General features: G+C 44.4%; 3 protein-coding genes across 6 annotated transcripts; 1 reads left to right on the top strand and 2 right to left on the bottom strand.

Moving 5' to 3' along the window:
- Positions 1 to 288: 288 nt before the first annotated feature.
- Positions 289 to 9,759, bottom strand: LOC113591752 (RELA proto-oncogene, NF-kB subunit b). 4 transcript variants are annotated; one of them, XM_027032380.3, is made up of 11 exons: positions 9,465 to 9,759; positions 9,024 to 9,035; positions 8,641 to 8,798; positions 5,990 to 6,292; positions 5,052 to 5,212; positions 4,529 to 4,620; positions 3,618 to 3,749; positions 3,412 to 3,516; positions 2,744 to 2,959; positions 1,830 to 1,901; positions 289 to 1,740 (listed from the first exon to the last, which is right to left on the bottom strand). In XM_027032380.3, exons 1-11 carry the CDS (start codon positions 9,511 to 9,513, stop codon positions 1,262 to 1,264), a joined length of 1,779 nt encoding a protein of 592 aa, XP_026888181.2. In that variant the 5' UTR covers positions 9,514 to 9,759; the 3' UTR covers positions 289 to 1,261. The 4 variants fall into 4 exon arrangements, with proteins under 4 accessions (XP_026888181.2, XP_081555957.1, XP_026888182.2 ...); XM_081699831.1 differs by lacking the exon at positions 9,024 to 9,035; XM_027032381.3 differs by lacking the exons at positions 8,641 to 8,798; positions 9,024 to 9,035; positions 9,465 to 9,759 and adding an exon at positions 6,656 to 7,171.
- Positions 9,760 to 9,971: 212 nt separating this feature from the next.
- mos (MOS proto-oncogene, serine/threonine kinase) lies at positions 9,972 to 11,986 on the top strand. Its single transcript, XM_027032383.3, has one exon. The coding sequence runs from the start codon at positions 10,429 to 10,431 to the stop codon at positions 11,425 to 11,427; it is 999 nt and encodes a 332-aa protein (XP_026888184.2). The 5' UTR covers positions 9,972 to 10,428; the 3' UTR covers positions 11,428 to 11,986.
- A 940-nt stretch (positions 11,987 to 12,926) lies between these two features.
- Positions 12,927 to 21,193, bottom strand: clptm1 (CLPTM1 regulator of GABA type A receptor forward trafficking). The gene is made up of 14 exons (XM_027032379.3): positions 21,087 to 21,193; positions 18,812 to 18,942; positions 17,607 to 17,730; positions 17,159 to 17,317; positions 16,691 to 16,808; positions 16,520 to 16,605; positions 16,164 to 16,284; positions 15,711 to 15,955; positions 15,410 to 15,503; positions 15,018 to 15,208; positions 14,826 to 14,921; positions 14,602 to 14,737; positions 13,730 to 13,897; positions 12,927 to 13,365 (listed from the first exon to the last, which is right to left on the bottom strand). The coding sequence occupies exons 1-14, from the start codon at positions 21,138 to 21,140 to the stop codon at positions 13,184 to 13,186; spliced, it is 1,905 nt and encodes a 634-aa protein (XP_026888180.2). The 5' UTR covers positions 21,141 to 21,193; the 3' UTR covers positions 12,927 to 13,183.
- Positions 21,194 to 21,250: the final 57 nt, after the last annotated feature.

The following is a 21,250-nucleotide window of genomic DNA, read 5'->3' as shown; positions in this document are numbered from 1 at the left end:
TGGTGGAATGTGTGTGGATAGCCTCCACATCACGACCAGTAGAGCCACACTGTCTAAATTAAGCACAAAGATGAGATCATTTTCTTCTGTCTTATGGTGGTAGAATCTGTGGGTGGGAAAGGGAGAAAACCAGGGCTGAAAACTGAGGAAAAAAAACTGATTCAGTGCTTACGCAATGGAAATATCAAAGCCTTTTGACCAAGCATGTCTATAGCTGGAGCGTAATGAAATCTATTGTGCAACACGTGGTATTTTCCTCATTCTGCAATGTGTAAAATTCAAATTAAATGGAGCAACAAACCAAGCTTTTAATAGAAGACACATGTAAGCATATCCTTAAATTTTTTTCCCCCAAGAAGAAAAGTGGTTTCTTTTAAGCCCACTATGCATTCTCTAGAAGCAGCGTTACAGATGGAGGTGGGTACTATAGGAGCCAGTTAAGAATTCACACTACATGGTTGCTCATCTGTCACATTCTAAACATTCTCAATATGCGTTTACAAAATATACACTTCAGACCTGAGACGGAACTTGAAAAGGCCTGGTATTTACTTCACAGGTGGTTAAAGTATATAATTAAGTCCTAAAATATTAATTCTTTAAAAACAATGCATATTAATTAATGCCATCACTTATTCTTATGTGGCAAAGCTGTTCTGATGGAAAAGTTAATCTAAAGCAAATTCTATGAGAAGCAACTGCTGTTCATTGCACACACAGAATACATCACTATATGGGTCAATGCTTCGAAGCCTATACAGTTTGCAAATCAGTCCTGTGTCCTGTTTCATAAGTCCAGAAGGAGTTTTCCGGCATGGTCCGTCGGTTGCCTTTCCTTAGTGCATGAATGCCTAACGGGTACAAGCTGCTGCCAGGTCCTCAGGGGTGTAGACGGCACATCACACAAGTCCTGCCTGCTACTGACCAACACTGAGCTAATGCTGACCAGATCTGCTGGTACACTTCCAAAACCTGGACAAACGGCATGGCCAGAGGAGAAAGCACTCATACACACCTACACGCACATACCATGGCACTCCGGAGGACAAAGTGGTTCATCCAAATGGGATTTCATTCATTCCATGTTCTTTTTGGAAGTCTTCAGGGTTTACATGGGGCATCTAGTGTAGACTTAAACATGCATGCATGCATGCATGCGTCTGTGTTCATATCCTGCAGTTCTGGTAGGGTCCCCCCACAGTCCTGATTTCCACCACTGAAAAACAAGGTCTGGTACTCTTCTGGGTGTCTGTGGAAGCCTTCAAGAGTCTTCATCGTTTTCCATCTTAACCTGACTTATGTATATGCCCTGCAAGTCGTGGGGCAGGGTCTCACGGTCTGAGCCGGAGCCCTGGCTCACCATCTGGCTGAAGTGTGCATCAGTGAAGGAGGCCAGGTTCAGCGGAGGCTGGCCCACCTCTGGGATGTTCAGGTTGGCGTCTGTACCCTCTACCAAAATATTTGAGTTGGGATCCTGGCTGTTCAAAAGCTGGAGGAAGTTCTGGGCACCCAGACACTCGGTAATGCTGAAGAGGATGTTGTCCATAGTGTCCGGGTCCAAACTGACACAGCCATCCTCTTGCTTGAGGTCATCTTCCCCATAATGGATCTCATCTAGGGTCTGAAGCAGCTTGTTCTCCTCCTGGAGAGCAGGGGGTGCTGATGGGATGCCACAGTCCAGAGGGGCGAAGCAGAATGGATCAAACTGGTGAGACGGATCTGGTTTGTTGATCATCGTGTCTGGAGCAGAATGAAAAATGAAACCTAAGTAGGACTGTTTGGGAAACCAAATAAACAATCAAGTTTGCTCATGCGCTGAAATCCCCTACCTGGGTGGGTGAGGCACTCCTCGCTGAACTTGTCTGATTTTATTTTCCTTTTACGGTTGACTTCATACGGATCTGCAAATCAAATATCACAGGAGAAAAAACAAACTTTCAGTGCCAGGTTACGAAGCTCAAATGTCACATGGATGACGTTCCTGTGCTTCTTCCTCTTAACTGCGTAACTGTCAAACATTGCCATTCAGCACCTGGTTGGCCCCTGTGAGGTTTTTCTCCTGGCTACTTAATTTCAGACACTGTTTTGTGAAAACACATGCAGTGTTGTTACTGGCAGCCTACAGAACTTCGCCTAGGACAGGGGACACCCCCCCACCTGCTTCCCCAGACACAGCACAGATAGAGAAACCCATTAAAGAAAGGCATGTGTGTACAAAAATGGGTAAGTGACTAATGAATGTTAAGGAAACAGTGCTGTGGCAGGGAAACAGTAGGCACCCCAGCCTTGCTTTCACTGTGAATATTTAAAGCCGCAATTCAAGGGCCGCTAGTGAAGGGAGATGACGACCAGTGCCTCTCACTAATAAAAAATTAAGTAAATAATAAATAAGTAATCTTAGTCACTTTCAGGTTCAAGTCTTTTTCATAAGATGCTCCTCCATACTCAGATTTAACTCAAAGGCAGTTGAGTAACTAGACTACTCGGTATTACACCACCAAAACCATATTAACGGTCAATGAAAGTGAACCAAAGCTACACTGGGGACATGAATGGAAATAAATATTCTGAAAGTGAAAGTGGTTATTTAAAGGTTGGGCGTAACCATGGATTGTAAAGGTGAGCCCTCTGGTTGTGGACAGTGTTTTCATTCTTAATCCTCACACAGTGCCTTTGCCCACACTCACAGTGCCCACGTTAAAGGTGCCACCAGGAACAGGGCCCAGGTGGAGAAGGTGCCCACCTGGGTTATGTGGCAGGTAGGTGAACCTCACTGGCTCGCTGTACATGCGGTCAGAAATGCGACGAAGGCTGACGTTCACCTCCACCTCCCCGGAAACGTCCTGCTCCTGGTATGGCGGCGTCTTGAACACGATGGCGATCTGCCGGTGGACATCTGTGTGTGCAAACTCGGCCTTGGCCTCCCAGTCGTCGAGGCTGAAAATGATCTCGATGTCGTCTGTGGTAGGCCGCCATATGTGGCATCAAACACACACACACGTACATGTGTTTGCAAGTAAAGCAATTCAGCAAGAAAAAAGCCAGTTCTACAATGCTGCAGTTGGGGATGGGATGGTTGCTTTTGTTAAAGATTACTGAAACACTCACAATCTACAAAATTAAAACGACTTATTCCTTTAAAGATTACCTACTTTTGTATTCTGAATACGTAATCCAAGTACAAACATTCTGTTCCTCCCTAATCTTAAATACAGTACTGTAATTATTTTATAACAAGAACATTTTATTGTAACATCATTAATGAGACAATACAGAGACCCAGGCTTTCATGGAATTCCTATGTGTGAGCTGTACATTTGTTTGCTGGTGTGGGAGTAAATGTTTGTGAGTGTGAAAGGAGTACATGTGCTGGAGTACATATTGGTTTGTGAGCTTGGAAGTTGTGTTCACCTTTTTGCACCTTGTCACAGAGCATATAGACCTCAGTCTTTCCTGTACAGGGACCGCGGACAACGTTTAGCCTGTTGATCTTCAGCTCTGCAGTCGTAGTGGCTTCTGCTCACACACACAGAGAAAGGCAGAGCGAGCGTCTTAGTATTAGAGCTGATATCTGTTCCTATGCAGTACATGTGTGTAGTGACATGGTGGGTTCTTACTCTTGTCGTAGATGGGGTTGGACACGAGGGGGCTGAGGTGGACCTTTTCCCCATCATCTCTCTCCAGCTCGCACTGGAAACACAGACGCACCACATTCATGTCCATGTCTTCAATGCTCTTTGAGTGACCAGCTGCCCAGAGAGAGAGACAGACAGACTGAACAAACACGTATCACAGAACTAAATTTCATGGCGGACTTCCTAGTGCAGTTGCATAGTCTGCATGTATGGTTACAATACCCTACAGTTTACACTACACTAGTTTACAATAAACTAGTTACACTACACTACAGTTGCACTAGTTAGACTACACTAGTTACACTACACTTTACACTACAGTAGTTACACTACAGTATAAACTTGAAACTACAGTATACAGTACAGTTACACTACACGACTTTACAGTACAGTTACACTACACTACAGTATACAGTACAATTACACTACAGTTTACACTACACTACACAGTGCAGTTACACTACAGTTTACACTACACTTTACAGTACAGTTACATTAGTTACACTACACTACAGTTTACAGTACAGTTACACTACAGTTTACACTACACTACAGTATACAGTGCAGTTTCAAGTTTGGTTTATTTGTCACATACATACTCATACACAGTATAACTCGTAGTGAAATGGTTTGTTACACTACAGTTTACACTACACTTTACAGTACAGTTACACTACAGTTTACAGTAGTTACACCTACCCTACAGTTTACAGTAGTTACACTACAGTTTACACTACACTATAGTTTACAGTAGTTACACTACACTACAGTATACAGTGCAGTTACACTAGTTTACACTACACTACAGTTTACAGTACAGTTACACTACACTTTACAGTAGTTACAATACAGTTTACAGTAGAATAAGATGCATGAGATGGTTTGCATCTTACTGTTGAATGGATCAATATTTTTATTCCTCCTTTTCTTCAGTGAGGCGTCCAATTCCTTCCTCCGAACACACTGAATGCCTAAATTAACAAAACTAAAAAAAACAAGTTTTGCTTTGGAACTGTTCAAATAATTCAAGTCTGCTTTGAAGAAAGAGCCACCCAGTACACTACATTGTGTCTCTCAGTCCTCTCCCAATTAAACCACAAATACTGGAGTGTTATGTCGAGTGCACACACACTTCACTCATGACTCAAAACGTCCCTCTCAACCCTGTACTATAAGCATTTATAACAGCTCAAAAGCCACTGAAGGTATTCAGGTGACAGGAAGCACCTCAGTACAAAGATGAATTTTTTTATAACAATATAAAAATTCTAAAGTGATAAAAATTAAACCTACCCTCGATATAAAAATTTGACAGCAAAAATCTAAAAGAAAGTCTGTTCAGAACTTGAAAAGAAAACAATAGAACCTTGCCAAAAGTAGCAATTCAGCAACAATATAGTGAACTGTTTCTTATACCTGTGGCGGCGTGTCATGTGGGGGTTGAAACAGATGACACAGATGCCATCAGAACAGTCTTTTCCAACCAGGCAGTGTGGGTGTGGGCGATAAGGGATGTCCTTGGTCACCAGAGACACTGTAACTGTTACCGTTTTGATCCCCTCAATTGGCCCTTGGAGCTGCGACCAAAAGCGAAGATACAGGCTTATGAGTTCTTCTAGGATTGTTTCAAATGAATGCTATAATACTCTGGTCCTAAAAGTCATACAGGGGTATTTATGCCACCAAAGTGGAAAATGTAACTGTCTACTCTGTGAATGGTAATTTCCTCTTTCAGACCACATCAACAACACACCTTTCGTGACTTTCATTTTTGGAACCCCAGGTCAGTGCTCACATAGCAACACCAACCCCTCTAACCATAACAGGGGACCTCCCCGGCCCCCTCTTTAACTTGGGGTAGCCGGTACATTCCAGACACGGTTACAAAAGGACCACAACACTTACACTTTTATTGCTTGTGTAAAATTCAAATGCAGGTTCTTGTTCAAACAGCAAAGCGGCCCACATGTATGTGGACGTGAACCAAAGGGGCCGGTGTGGTCATAAGGAAGAGCTAATTCACAGATGGCCTGTTTCTATAGCTGGAGAACAAATGCTAATAAAACTGAATTGCTTCAGTTTTAAAAGTCAGATCATGAATCAAAAAGTCAGATCATGAATCAAAATCAATTTGTCCTGAATTAGTAAATTTACATATGAAATAAAAACAGTTAAGGTTACAATTCCAGGCTCACAGACCACATAATATAAATAAGTAAACAGCAATAAATACAATAAAAAAACCCAAACAAACATAACCCTCCCTACACAAACGCTCACATGTGCATGTTCACACAAAGGCAGCACCCCCACACAGCTGGCCCTCAGGAAGGCGCCGTCTGGGCCGGACCCACCTCAATGGCAGGCAGGGTCTTGCTGACATCGGTGCTGGAGGCTCCCAGGATGCTGCCAGCAGAGCGCCCCTCGCACTCGTAGCGGAAGCGCATGCCACGCTCCTTGGGCTGCTCCACCACCACCAGCTCTGGCTTCTCCAGGAGCTGCTCCAGCTGTTCCATGGCTGTCTGCTCAGGACGCTGGCACCGACCTGACCCCGCCAGGCCCCGCCGCTGCCCCGCGGCCTTGGAGCTGCGTATGGGAGGCACCGCCGACATGATACCGCCACCAGCAGAGGGCACTGCACCAAATACGTTGGGAGGCTGGGGAGGGAGAGAGAGAGAGTGGTAGGGGGAGAGAGGGGGATAGAGAGACAGAGAGAGAGAGAGAGAGAGAGAGAGAGAGAGAGAGAGAGAGAGAGAGAGAGAGAGAGAGAGAGAGAGAGAGGAGAGAGAGAGAGAGAGGGGGAGAGAGAGAGAGAGAGAGAAGTTCAGGATAACTTCTGGATTTTCAAAAACAATTTAAAATGAAGACAAAGCAGCATAAATCCGAAATACATACAATTATTGTATATCATTGTATATTGTATATCTACTAGTATTTAATCTGGGATAGCCTAGCATTCTCATTGCATTAAATCTCCATTTAGGCTAAACCACTTTAACAAAAATGCTGTTCTCACTTACTAAAAACAAAAACCCTCTTGGATGCATTTTTTTTTCCTCAGCATTAAAAACACTACTCTAGTACATTTATTTCTGACATGGTTCCAAGTCTGTGTCTTAGGTAACTTAGTCTAATAGCCAACAGCAATCATTTTGGCCCTGACATACTTAGCAGGATTCTTGTAGTTCCGATAAGCAAAACAAAACAAATCATACAGAGGTTATCATTGGTTAGTTTTCACCCAAAATAACGTTCTTAAGAAACGGCTAAACACGGAAACAGAAGGGGAGGGGCGGTAGAGGAAAATAAACAGCTGGCTAACGGCCTGTTTGGCTAACGCTGTGAAGTCACAAATCGGAGCGGAGAAGGATGAAAAGTCAAGCAACACGAAAAGCAGTAGCCGTTCATAAGCGGGCAGCTAAGAGAACAGCAGAGCAGCGAGCGACGGAGAGCGCCTCGGACTTGATGAGGAAGGACGCGGAACGGCCGCACAAAGAAGCGGAGCATGGTGAAGAAACAGGAAACCAGCGCAAAAGACCCGTCAGCCAATGGGAGCGGAGAGGGGCGGGGCTTTGGCGTGCACGTCCCCGGAGAGGCGCGCAAGAGGGCAGAGATCACCGACTGAAACCATGCATCAGGTTTCTTACAGCTCTGGCTTCCAACGGTCTTGTCAAAAAATCATCTCTAAACGAAAGTGTGCAAGTAAGGTTATAATATTTGATTGCAAACATTCCATTCTATACCCCTCCACCACATCTCAGACTGCAGCCTCGAGCTAACCAAAGGTTTTAAGTTCCTGTTTTTGTTTGTTTTTAATTACACTGCAATAAAGCCTTAATAAAAGATTTGGTTACCAAAAGTAACCAAATAGGAGAGGATTAATGAAAATATAAAACTGAAATAATAAAAACTGTGGAAAGTAGGGCTGGGTAATATGTCTCATTTTTCAAAGATTCAATATATTTAAGAATCAGTATGAAATAATCAGTATTGTAGTGTGGAGATAATGGACTCCAAGGTATGAATGAGTAAAACCCTGAGAAAACAGGTGAAAAGAAAAAGAGAAAGAGAAAGAGAGAGAGAAAGTGTCCTAGTCAATGCTGACAGAGACAAATAATGTTACTCAAATCAGTATCTATCTATGAAATGATTTCAGTATAAATAAATAAATGCACAAATCTAAAAATAAGTTAAATGAAAAAAAAATAATTTGGTCATGAAAAAAGCATAATTAAATTAATGTTTTTAATTTATTTCTACATTTTCATACATCAGGTTTTATTTAGGCGATTTTAGCATTTCTACATTTATTTATTCATAATTTATTGTATTATTATTTATGTACTTCCACAGATTTTCATTTTTTAAAAATATATTCCTGTGTCTGTATGTGGATAAGGTAGGCGGGCCTAACCTCAGTCTAAAGCAGGATTGGTTAAAGAAGTGGGATCGGTTCAGCTGCACTAGTAAAGCCGTGGCAGCATTCTGGTACACTGGAGCTCTGCTGCCCTTAGCTACCTACAAGCCACTTAGCTAAGCTGTGCATTCATTCATTTTATGAGGTTCTGTGTTACTGTGTTTGAGTGAGACAACAGAAGAATAATTAGCTGAAATGACAACCTAACAGATGAGGTTATACATCAACATGTACTGTATTGTTGGCTAAAACAATACAGCCAGAAAATAATAATATTGGTTTGTTTTTTTTTACCATACATTAGATAGATAGATAGATAGATAGATAGATAGATAGATAGATAGATAGATAGATAGATAGATAGATAGATAGATAGATAGATAGATAGAGTTTGTAGAGGAACAGAATTTCAGACTTTTTTCTAATATTTTATAACCTTCTAAACTTATTGTGAAAACACATGTAAAATCTTGGACCCTGTATGGAAAACCTAACTGGCAGTATATGACGTTGAGCATCAATCATTAAGACATTGTAAGGACAGTTGAATACAGTACTTCAGATGAACACAGTGGTAGTGCTGCTCACCTGGGGGCCGGTTCCCCTAGAGATGAGCACTGGACCACTGTGTCTGCCCACAGGTGGGGTGGCAGGAGGTTGCATGTTGGAATCCACAGGAGGAGCTGGAGGACCTGGAAGCCTTAACTCCTTCGCTGCGTTTTCCACAAGGAATTCACTTATAATGTCTGAAATCAACAACAAAATCGGCTGTAAATACAGTTTGGGTTATCAAAACTAACATGAACATGACAACCATATTGCAAGCCACACACACACACACACACTCACACATACATACATATATATATATATATATATATATATATATATATATATACATACATATATATATATATATATATATATATATATATATATATATATATATATATTGTGATGAGCATACTCACCAAGCTCGAGCTCTGTGGGTAAAGAACACAAGAACCACAGATTAATTACATCCAAGCATATATGCCAATAAAGTGAAACTGAAAGTACTGCAGAGATGCTATTGATGATACTATATCCAAACACATCTTCATTCCACTAGGAATTTTTTTTTATGAACCATAAAAATATGATTTATAACTTGGGCAAATCTTTGTCGTAAAATGACGTTCTCTGAACTTCCAGCACTGACCCGTTTATAAGTGCGGTTTCGTGATTTTCTCCGATATGACTTGTAGGCCTAGCGGGAGCTTATCTTTATCGATACTAGGAAAAAACAACTTGCGAGTCCCCGTAACTATCGCACTAACGCCGTGTTTGCATGCTGCATTTCGAGGCCTAGATCATTAAAGTCGAACCAGAGCGCCTCGGCGATTAAACTGAAAAAGAAATGCGTGTCTTACCTCTCGTGGAGCCGGTGCCGTTATGTAGAGGTCCGTTCATAATTTTCATGGCAGACAGGAGGAATGGTGGAAATGCTGCTTTTCGTTGCGGCTGCGTCTAAAACTCCTCTGACGGCGTCAGGCGCTAGTCATTTCCGGGTGTTTGTCCGGTGGCTTCTTAAGCGATGTGAAACATACAGATGAACGACGGCGAGATAAATCCACTTCTGTTTAACACTCCCCGTGTGCCGCAGGGTTTATACTCGCTTGGTTTCACTTTAAAACGATTAAACTGGACCGGCTGGAAATCCCCATACGTCACTGTTGGGGAAAGCCCCAAACCGTTGCCGCGTCCACGCGCGCTCAGGGACAGGTGAGTTTATAGTGCGCGCGGGGTCCGACTCAGAAACGTGGGACGAGAAGAATAAACCCATACGATCGTCACATTTGATCGTGAAATAAAAAGAAGGGATGAAAGCCCTTGCTTATTAGCTGTTCAAATGGTTTACATAGATGTGTGCTTAAGATGACATTCTTGTAGTTTTATTGTATTTTACTTACTGAGTGGACTGTAAACCGTTTTTTTTACAAAGGTACTTCTCTACAAACAGCTTAGTGTCGTTACATAAAATAGTGCTTTGCATTTATGTTATATAGCCTTATTCCTAAATAAGGTAATTGGTCGATAGGTTAACGTATTATATTAGAGCACTGTCGTTGACAAATCTGTCAAAATGTGTGTGACAGGATGACATCTCTCCCGCATGTTGCATGGCTTTGTTTGTAGCTGGCAAGAATATTCCGACTGCACTATAACAACACAATAGCTCCAGCTATAAGGACAAGGATGATAAACATTTTCCACGTTGCCGTAAGTAAGTCATATGACGCGCACAAACGTGGTCACGTGTCCTCGTCCTCAGCGAGGCAAATCCAAAATGTTTGAAACGCGGCGGTGCGCGCAGTGTGTCCACGCGCTTGTAACATGCCGTCTCCTGTCCCCGTCACCCGCATACTCCGGAGGGACTTGGGCGTGAAGCTCGGGGCCTGCAGCAGCCCGCTGACCAGGTGCGTGGGGGGCTCGAGGCTTCGCGTGCCTGCCAGCGCGTTCCCGGGGGATACAGCCAGGAGACTTTGGTCGTCCGCGGTCAACTGGCGCGAGCTGCAGGGTCTGGAGCCCATCGGTTCGGGCGGATTCGGCTTGGTGTTCAAAGCCAGGTACTTCGGCGAGACGGTCGCGGTGAAGAGGGTGAAATGCGCCAAAAACAAACTGGCGTCGCGGCAGAGTTTTTGGGCTGAGCTGAATTCCGCGCACCTAAGGCACAAAAACCTCGTGCGCGTGATCGCAGCTACAACACACTCGCCGACAGATGAAGTGATGGACGACAGTATCGGTACCATCATCATGGAGTTCGCTGGCAGCCTCAACTTGCAGCAGGTCATCTACGGAGACGCCGAACCCTTACACGTGGACCAGTGCGTGCGCTATTCCGCAGACATCGCGTGCGCACTGCAGCACCTGCACGCCCACAACGTCGTCCACCTGGATTTAAAACCCGCCAACGTGCTCGTCTCGAAGGACGGCGTGTGTAAACTAGCAGACTTCGGTTGTTCGATGAAAATCGATCTTTCACGCGACGCTGCGAGTCGTTTGCACGAAATTGGCGGAACGTACACCCACCGGGCGCCCGAGCTCCTGAAGGGCGAAGAGGTCACGGCCCTCGTGGACATCTACTCCTTTGGCATCACACTGTGGCAGCTCCTCACCCGCGAGCCCCCGTACGCAGGCGACAGGCAGCACGTGCTGTACGCCGTCGTGGCCTATAATCTCCGACCTGACCTGGCGCGGGATGTGTGGACCCGGTCGGCGCGCGGACGGTGGCTGAAGGAGCTGGTCAGCCGGTGCTGGAGTGCAGAACCGGGCCTGCGGCCCACCGCGAGCCAGCTCGTCACGGAGCTGTCCACGGCTGTGAACTCGTTTTAACGTGTGTAGGTTTTTGTAAGAAGACCTTTTGTTTGTAATTGTAAATAAGTGATGTGAAAATAACTGCATACTTAAACGAATCAGTGTATTTTTAATTTTTCAAATGGATTCGATTAAATTTTTCTACTCGTAAAGAAATGTTGGTTATTAACTTTACTAAATTATAAGGCCATTATATTTTCAGGAACTGGTGTTCAGGTTATTTCAACTAGTTATAGGATAGAGCTTAATAATTTTGCCTTTTTATGCGACCAAATGTGAAATCCATATTTTCCCGTATGCCCTCAGAAAATGTCCAGAATATGTAGCACACTGTACACTCTGGTGAGGATAATGAGACATTACTCGGGCAGTAACGGCCAAGCGTGGATCTCAACTACTACAGCGATCCCCACGGTCAAGACACCAGTGCATCAACAGCTCACAGAAGAAAAAACTACTTAAAATAAGCGCACTGGCTCTAATCATTACAGCGCCGTAGTCGAGGCAACTGCGATACCTTGCATATGAATTTAACGTAGCTTCTCGTTATGGACGCCTGTTAAACTATGTAACGTCTGGCCACTTCCATTATTAATTACACTCCCATTTTAACAGGTGCTCATTAACCAACACCTAACATGTTGCATCAAAAACAAAAAATCCCAAACAAGCTCTGCATAAAATATTTAAACTGCACTTACGCTTTACTATAAACATGAGTGAATCAAATTTTAATGTACCAAAATAAAAGCCCAGTCAATTCAGCATTTTGGCAAAAAAAAAAAAAAAAAGACAAACTAGGCTTTTTGTCCCACCAACACTCACACGACACAACCTAAGCCTTGCATTCAACAGACTAGCTGTACTGAAAACAAAAATGGCTCTGCTTTGAAGTGTAGATGCATCAGGGTCTCTGCAGAGAGGGATCCGAGTCCTCGGCCAGATGACCGTCACCGCAGCTGCTGTAGACCGTCTGACAAGCTGCACACGAAGGTTTTACAAGCGGAGACTGTACAGTGTTAGGATGTACAAAAAAAAAAGGCTGAAAACTAAAATCATGATCACCATTATTAATAATATTAATAGATCATTATATTAATACCTACAAGGCTGTTTGTTTGTTTGTTTTTTTGTTCAAGTTTGGAACATCAACCATTAAAAAAAAAGGACCCCTAACAACGGAAAAGCCTTGGGCAGTCCCAGTCTCCTGTGGGTAGTGTCTGCACAGGCTGAGTAGCACTCGTCGTCCAGACCGTGTGCTGCTTCCCGTCACACTACTCACCCTCTTTCTGGTACACAGACCTCACACATGGAATGGGAAAAAAGGAACAGCGAATCCACACAGTAAGGAAAACAAAAGGAAAAATAGTAGCAAGTTTGCACTTGCCTTCACTTTGTCTCCCATCTTGTAAAATATTGAGATATGTACTGCAACAGCCCATCCAACACAGTTAACCTCGTGGATCTCTTCCCTGTACCTTCACAACAGTAGTGTTAACCAATCCAGAAATACACAATACAGTACAGCACTTTGCTTTTTACTTCACCTTCACTGCAAGATATGGGAGACTGAAAAATATTATCAAGTTTACATTAAATGGGTTGTGTTTGTTTCTGCAGATCCCATACAAAAAAAATGGAGAGTTGAACTGAAATTTCTCGCAGTGTCCTTTACAGAATACCATTATTCCAGTTCCCATCCCTGACTATTAGACATAAACTCAGCCATGATGTTGGAATACATCTTGGGCAGACGAGAGTGTGGACGAGAAGATTAATCGTTCTTCTTCTCGCCCTCTGGTTTATCTGTGATGGCGGCGGGCGTGGTGTCTTCTGCAGCCACCTGGGCCAAGTTTTCCTCGCTGTGGTGCAGTCCACTAGTGCCAAATTCATTGACACGGTTGGGGTCCACTCTGTAGATCCACCTCTGGTACAGGTAGATGAAGAACACCACGTCTGGGGAAGAATAAAGCCAGCCTTAACAGATAGAACAGGCAAAGAAACTAAAAGCCAACAGCTGATACAAAAGTGAAACAGACTGGTTAGTACATTTGCTAAGTCTCTGCAGCGCAGCGCAGCGCAGCGCACACACACACGCCATCATTGCCATATACGCTGATTTTGAGACTGCTACCAGAGAAAATGAGTATATAAAATTATATCATGTACAGAATGAGTCTGCTAGTGCAGTGTGCCTCCACAGAGCGAGTCCGCACTAGAGTGTACCACCAGAGAGAGTGAGTCCATATTAGAGTGTACTGTCAGAGAGTGCGTGTTTGCACTAGAGCCCCTAATGAGTGCACAGAGAGTCCGTACACACCATCTCGCAGACAGCCTATTCTGTACATCATGGGCATTCGGATCACGAAGGCAAACAGGTCGTCGATGAAGGTGTTCAGTGCCTTGTAGGTGAGCATTCTCCACGGAAGATGAGCTACTGATTTCATCTTGTAGTTAATGAAGAGCTGAGGTGTCATGGTGATGAAACCTACAGAAAGGACATTAAAGATATGAAAAACAAACCCAGCCTAGGTCACAAACAAAAAGTAAAAACATTTTATGACGAGACTAACTACAGGAGACAGCTATCTGGGATATACTTCCCCCTCAGCCAAGGTAATATTAGAATTCTGCTCATTGGTGCGGAGTGCCAAGGCCTACCAACCTCATCTCAGAGACTATATATTTACACATACTGTTTGTGAGGCAGTCAGTCATATTATGTTATAGTACATTTTCTTCCAACAAGCAAACAAAGTTAACAAGGCGACAAGGAGCACGTTAGGTATATAGTGAGCTACGTTAACATATGCAACTGCAGACAGAACTAAGTAGACATGCAGCATGACCCAAGACAACCTCCTGAATGTATTTGTAGTGTTTTTGGCTAAAATGCTCTTCAAAAAGTTACTATCTGAAGCAGAAATACTCAAACATGCATCCCATCTCCGCACCGATTGGCTAGTAGTGAGATATATTAAAAAATTTTAAAAAAGCCTCTGCTGTGTGCTTTTGCGTAGAGGTTGCTGGGAAAGGTAGGCTTGCACCCTAACCTGGGACAGTCCCAGGACAAACTTCTGAATCAGCTTTGTCTGAACCTCCGCCTGTCCCCAAAATCAAATACACATCCTTTGTGGAGTGGCGCGGTTCAAATGTTACGAAACTTATGTACTCTGAAAGGTCAAAACTCACCGAAGGTTAACAGGAAACCATAGAGCATACTGAGCACCCATGAGTACCAGCCCTTGTGTTCTACGTAGATTAAGCTGTAAACAGCGTAACAGCCAAAGAGTGGATAGAGTATCCAGGACAGGTACTTAAAGGCCATCTAGATGAAGAACAGACAGAAACAAGCATCTCAGTGGAACAGTCACATCTGCAGTGGAACGGTGCGAAACGAATGCAGAAACACTTACGTCGTCGTAGATCTTGGTTGAGGACTCGACGTACGTGGACTTGTCCTTGAATATCAATCGTGGGATTACTCCTGCAATCCTATTCTCCCAGTCCATCTGAAAGGGACCAAGAGGTGGTCAAGGGGTCAAGAACGAAGTACTTCTCACAATAGGGGGCTGTGCGGGGGGGTGGAGGGGTGGACGGTGTCTTACCCTCACATCCATGACCTTGGTGATCTTCCAGAAGTCGATGAGTAGCCCGATGAACACGCTGACCTGCACCACGAAGTTGGTCTCATTGTCCAGGATGTAGAGCAGCACCACCAGCGACTGGAACACGCCAAATATGATGGAGCGCACAGATAAGCCCTCCAGAGACTGACGGCTGTTCCAGAACTGGATGTCTGAGGGGACATGACATCATGACGAGACAGAAAAACAAACCAATCAAACCAATAATGTCCATGCAGCCAGAATAGCAAACAACAAATATTTATGAGGGTTATTTAGATACTTGGACCAAGAGGACATTTCCTGGTACTTAAGTGGAAGTACAACTACTCATGTCTTACATATGCACGTGTGCTAATAACGATGACACTCACCATTCTTAAAGGCCAAGAACTCAAATATGCTATGTACAATGGAGACGACGATCGTGAGCCCCAGGAGGTATGGGTTGGTCTCCAGCAAAGCCACCTGTTGAGCAAGACATTTCCCCATGAACCGGAAGTGAAAGGCTACGCAAAACATACAACACAACCCCACGACAATGTGCTCATCAAGAAGTTGATCGAAACAGAGAACACATAAGTATCAAACGTGACCGGAGACGTTTTCTTCCCCACCAGCATTCTAACCCCGGCAGGGCGTAACCAGATGGGAGCCCTAGGACGGAGTTCTGACCTTCACAGAGTCCTGGTCCTCATCAGACTGTTCGTACGCGTCCTCGCCCAAGAAGTTCCAGGGAGAGCGGGCGCTCTGGGCAGCATATAGCTGCCAGCGCCATAGGGACAGGGGGCAGTAGGTGAGTCGCAGGGGCAGCTTCTTCAGGGTCTCGTTTATGGGGTAGTAATCTTTCTGCAGGTTCCAGTAGTCGTTGAAGTACACGATGGGATAGTAGTCGCCACTCACGGCGTCAAACTTCACGTCTGAGAGACAGAGAAATGGGTAGAAAGCAGAGTCAGGGGAGGGCAGAGCATGAGCAGAGAGCTCCTGGTGTTTGTCTGAAAATTGCTGTATTGGTCACACAAATGGAGTCACACGCATTCAGATCGTTGCAAACAATAAGTTAAAAGCACAGATCCCAACACCACCCTGTCAGACATGAAAGATTCGGGGTGGTGCTGGGGCACTTACGCTGGTCGAGGGGCGGAGGCACGGAACCCTTCACCCACGCTGTGTGATCATCCACCATGTTGATGGTTAGGTTGGGGTGCCAATGTGATATGATCTCCACAGGGCCATGACTCTCTGCCCGCTGATACATGAACGCACAAGGGCGTACACACACATTCCACAAACATACGCAACATACCATTTATTATTATTTACATTTAGCCTTCATGGGAACTGCCAAGATGGTAACACAAGGCTAACTGTTCCCTGTAGACTGCAATGGTAAAGCTCCCCTCCCCCCGGAGACTGAAGGTATCCTGCTCGGCTGGTACCACTCCACGGTAACGCCAAGCCACAAAACAACAGAGCACACCGACCTTAATCATCTCAGGATCAGCTTCGGTGGCTCCCGTCAGCAGGTTCTTGGTCTTGAGGAACTTCCTTCTCTTAAACTTGTTCAGCACTGTCACGGTGGGAAACAGAAGCGGGGGCATTAGCTCGGACGCGGGACTAAGCGTGTGCGAGTGGAACTGCTGGGGGGCGCTTACTTCGGCTGGCGTGGACGGTGGCTAGCCTGCGATACTGGCCTTTGCGCTTAGGGTCGGGGTGGAAGCCGCTCTTGGTGAAGTACACATGGATATACAGGGAGCCATTCCGCTGTGTGCCCTGCCACATTCACACAGACAGATTAAGTGTCTCAGCACAAACCACATTTACTAGTAGAGCCCTGCATTATCTCCAGGTCTGATAAACTAATCCAGTTATATCTGTAGCATACAGTGTCTTATTATAGATTATGCTTGAATAAGACATAGTCTGCACCCGAGTAGGGAAATGTAGATTTATGAGTGGTTATGTCCCTTTGTACACAAAGGGGAGGTGGCGTCTTCAGAATTCGATTATTATTGGGTAGGTATCTGGATCATATGTTTACATAATTTGATAGCCAATTTCACATTTTTTTACCAAGTGTAAAAAGAGTTTATGAGGAGCAGACAGAGGTGTTTATGTATCACCTCAGGTGTGTCCAGTTCCAGGTAATGCTCATAGCAGCCATCTCCTGCCTCTCCTGTGGTCCAGTCTCCATAGATCAGGTCCCTCTGGAACCAAAACAGGCTCTCTGTGTTGTTGAAATCCGAAAATACCTCATTCTCGGAGATATACACATAAAGATCCTGGAAACAGGAGACCATGCAGCTGTTAGTTGTCATCACACACCTGTCTGTGTCACAGCAAACATTTCTCACCTGCCCACCTGTACCTCAGTAAGCAAGACTAAAGGTGGTGCTCGTGTCTTTGTGCATTTTATGAGAATAGAGCACCTCAAACTGATGCAGAGAATCCAGTTAGTTTTACTCCATCCCAGATTCCTACACACCTGTGGCAGGTAACCACACAACACCGACCACCTGCCTCAGGTGAGCTGAAATTAAACAAAAACGTGCAACGTTCTGCCTGCAGTACCATCAGGGTGTCCTTGGGGAAGAGGTTGCGGCTGGGCAGCCGGGGGGCTCCTGCAGGGGCGCTGGGGTCAGGGGTCGATGGACCCCTGCGGAACCAGCTGCTGATGGCCCAGATGATGAGGATCCTGCACCACAACACACAAGCAAACGTCAACAAGGCTCTCGGGCAAGTGGTGGTATCACACGTGATGGAGATACAAATGGAAGGGAATCAAGATTTCACTACCCAATATCTGCAAATGATGGTTTAAATAGTCTGAATAATAAAACATGTTAATTTTATCATCAGCCTAAATATGAACACAAATAACAGTAACGGGCCACGGCTTGGACCACGTTGTCTTCTCAGCTGCAAAACAGGGCGCAAATGCAAAGAGTCATAGACGCAAAATAATGTTATATTGAAAATGACTCGTCCTGCTGATAGGACAACTTCACAACGAGTACATGCCATAATTTCCGCACAGTAGATCTGTGGAATACTTCTCCTCTGGCAGGAATCCCACTCAGGAATCCCATTCATAGTAAAAGGCTTTATATTACACACCTTCTGTACTTCTGGGTAGATGGACAATCAACCATATACAAACACCATTTATAATCCCCAATTATCAGTGCTAGATATGGTTTAGTTAGTATATCATGTCAAGACTTCATATACTGATATACAAAAAAATCTAAATGACTTGATTACAGTAACATACAATATTCCTAAAATTGTCAAGCAAAAGCTAAAAATGACAAATACAATGTGCATACAGGTATTATCTGATATATAAAAAACAACTATGACTGGCAGCAATTCTAAGAAACCCTTCATTCATCACACCTCCACTGGTCCTTTGTGACTGGTAGAGCTGCTACTGTTAGAAAGAACCCCCCCCCCACCCCCGACATAAATTGCAGCTCCTAAACGTAGCTTTTGAGAAGGCTGGCCAGGAGCCATCTCTCACCAACCTCCACTCATGAGAACACCGTCTAGGACAACCCGCAGTGTTAAAATACAGTCACAGAACAGAGTGCTAAGTTATGATTAAATCAAAGTGCCCAGCACGTCCTAGGTAACAGGCACCATCAGGACACAGTGTTTCACCACAGTTACATGTGTTTCGATTCAAACCTGAACAAAAACATTGGTGTTCTTGTTTACAGCATCCATGGCTAAATTAAGCTCAGACGTGGACTGCTGGGCTTTCCTGCACACACCTGAAGAGGACGCCTTTGATGACCTGCCAGGCATTTCCCTGCTGCTGCTGCTGCTGCTGCTGCTGCTGGTCCGGTGGAGCAGCGGCAGTCCGTGCAACCTGGCCCGAAGCGGCAGCGCCGTTACTGCTCACCTGATTAAAACACACACGCCCACTGCTCAGTGACTGCCAATAATGAGCCTTGGAATGGAAGACAGCATCAAGGCCATAGATGGCACGTGGCGATTTAAAACCTAACCATCCCCCATTCTCGTCATGCCGTTTTAGCTCGGTGGACATGCAGCGCAGTTTCTTGCTGATACAGAACAAGGTTACTTACTACCTTTTCTAAACTGAAGCAAATCTCCCTCTCTTTGAGGTCTGTGCAACTAAGAACATTTCAACAATGACGAAAGATCAGAGTGATCACAGGTTTATAATAAGAAATATCCTACATTTATGCAAAACAATTAAATAAAACATAACTAACAGTGGAGCTTAATACTATAAAACACTGAATGAGATTATATTTGAGTCCTAATTCTAAATCATCTTTCTTCCCTTTTTTACACAACCTGTAATATCAGTCACTGACCAACATAATCGAACATCAACAAACAAACAAAGATTACATACAATGGCTTCCACGTCAACATGGGACTGCAAACTGAAACATTTGAGAATTCCGTACAGTAGCATGGTTCACAAAAATTAGTGCAAACAGTTCCGGAAAAATAGGATCATCATCAAGCAAAACACTGAAGTGCATTTCTAGACAGCAGTCTCGTAAAGCAGAACCATACATGTACCACTATAGCTACCATGTGTGAGGAACATGGCATGTAAAATACAATAATGAACAGAAAACACTACTCATCAGCATCCAATTAATACATTTAAGATCAAGTACCAAGATAAAATAGGCTGAAAAGTTGTCTGAGGGATTTTAAAAGATGACTGATCTGGTCATCATTTCTCAAAATCATCAGTGTTAAGGTCATTTAAATGAGAGACTGTTCAGTGCAAGACTCTACCATTTAAAGATTATCTTTGTTTTATGATGGTTATATGAAAGCCAGCCCTGGACTTGATCTTGAGGTTCACTGAACCTGAAAAGTACTTATTCAAACCTAACAATTCCCTCAGCCCCAGCAGCAGGGTGGAGGTCAAGTCAGCCCTCATTAGTCTGTACAACACTATTCCTTAATTTCAGTGTCTTGCAACAGTCCTCAGCAGACAGAGACAGCAAAGGTTATAAGATCTAATCGCAGTAATCTGGTGATTAGGTTAAACAGTCTTTGTGAGGGTCTGCCAAGCAAACAAGTGAACGGAAGTGAGCGAGCAACGTAGCGTAGATGATTAAACACGTGTTGCTTCGAGGCTCATGTCCAAGTTATTCGAGTGATCTTCAACTCCCATATTGCATAATACAGTGTATACACGAGGTTGGCGGAAACGTTTGAGTCTTAGATGGACCTGGACTAGGTTTGCAAATAGCGGAGCTCCCCAGCTGAACTCATCATTTAGGTACACGACTGGGAGGCTGAGTTGAGATGTTACATCAGTACAATGCACCTCACATACAACCTGCGTTTAACTCACCGGTGATCGTAGAGCAGTTTGAGTTATGTAAATATAAACCAATATGTTAAAGGTTTATCTAACTAGCTAGATAACGTAAGGTGACAAGATTTAAAAACTCCGCCTTGGCGAAATAATCCAGGAAGCTCTAAAACAATCACTGCCTCTGACAGGACAGATTAACCCATTTCATAACTAGTTAAATGAGTTAGCTAGCTTGTTGATTAACCAGCCCAGTCATCCATCTACAACGTCGTTAACTAGCGAGCTGACAGTTGGTGTGTGCCATTCCCCTGACAAGTCCACCCAGTCCAGCCACACGATCGACGCCGGATCCGAGAGAAGAGTGATACCTGCTCGTCAGAGGTCAACACTCGCTTGCTAGCCACCATCCGAGCCTCTAACCTCCGTTTTAGCTAAATTAGCTTTACCAACCGGCCGTCTGAGACAAACGACGCATTTAAGTCCACTAAAAGCTGCAAGCAGCAGCTGTGGAGAAACGTGATGAGTAACCCCGGCTGGGGTAGTTAAGGCTGGCTAGCCTAGCGTTAGCCTCCGCGGGCAACCGGGGGCGCTGGTTCTCACCGGCATCAATCTCAATTACTTCATAAACGCAGAGGAACTAACCATTTTACCCGACTACCATACCGAACAAGTAAGAAGGGCGGTGTGTACCTGCGCGGCCTGTTGTCTTACGCCTGTATGACTGTTCTTACCTCGCCGTTGCCTACGGCCGATTGCTGTGCTGCCTCAGTCTCCTGCGCCGCCATCTTACCTGTCTCTGTCGCACACTGTAATGTGGAGGTATCGGGACGGGACGGCAAATCTCGCGTGATTTGTCTGTTCTACGCACGTTTGCGATTCCTTGGTGGGAAACAGT

Source organism: Electrophorus electricus, chromosome 17, assembly GCF_041902795.1.
Source record: "Electrophorus electricus isolate QZ-2024a chromosome 17, ASM4190279v1, whole genome shotgun sequence".
NCBI lineage: Eukaryota > Metazoa > Chordata > Actinopteri > Gymnotiformes > Gymnotidae > Electrophorus > Electrophorus electricus.
This window is presented reverse-complemented; position numbering and strand designations above follow the sequence as displayed.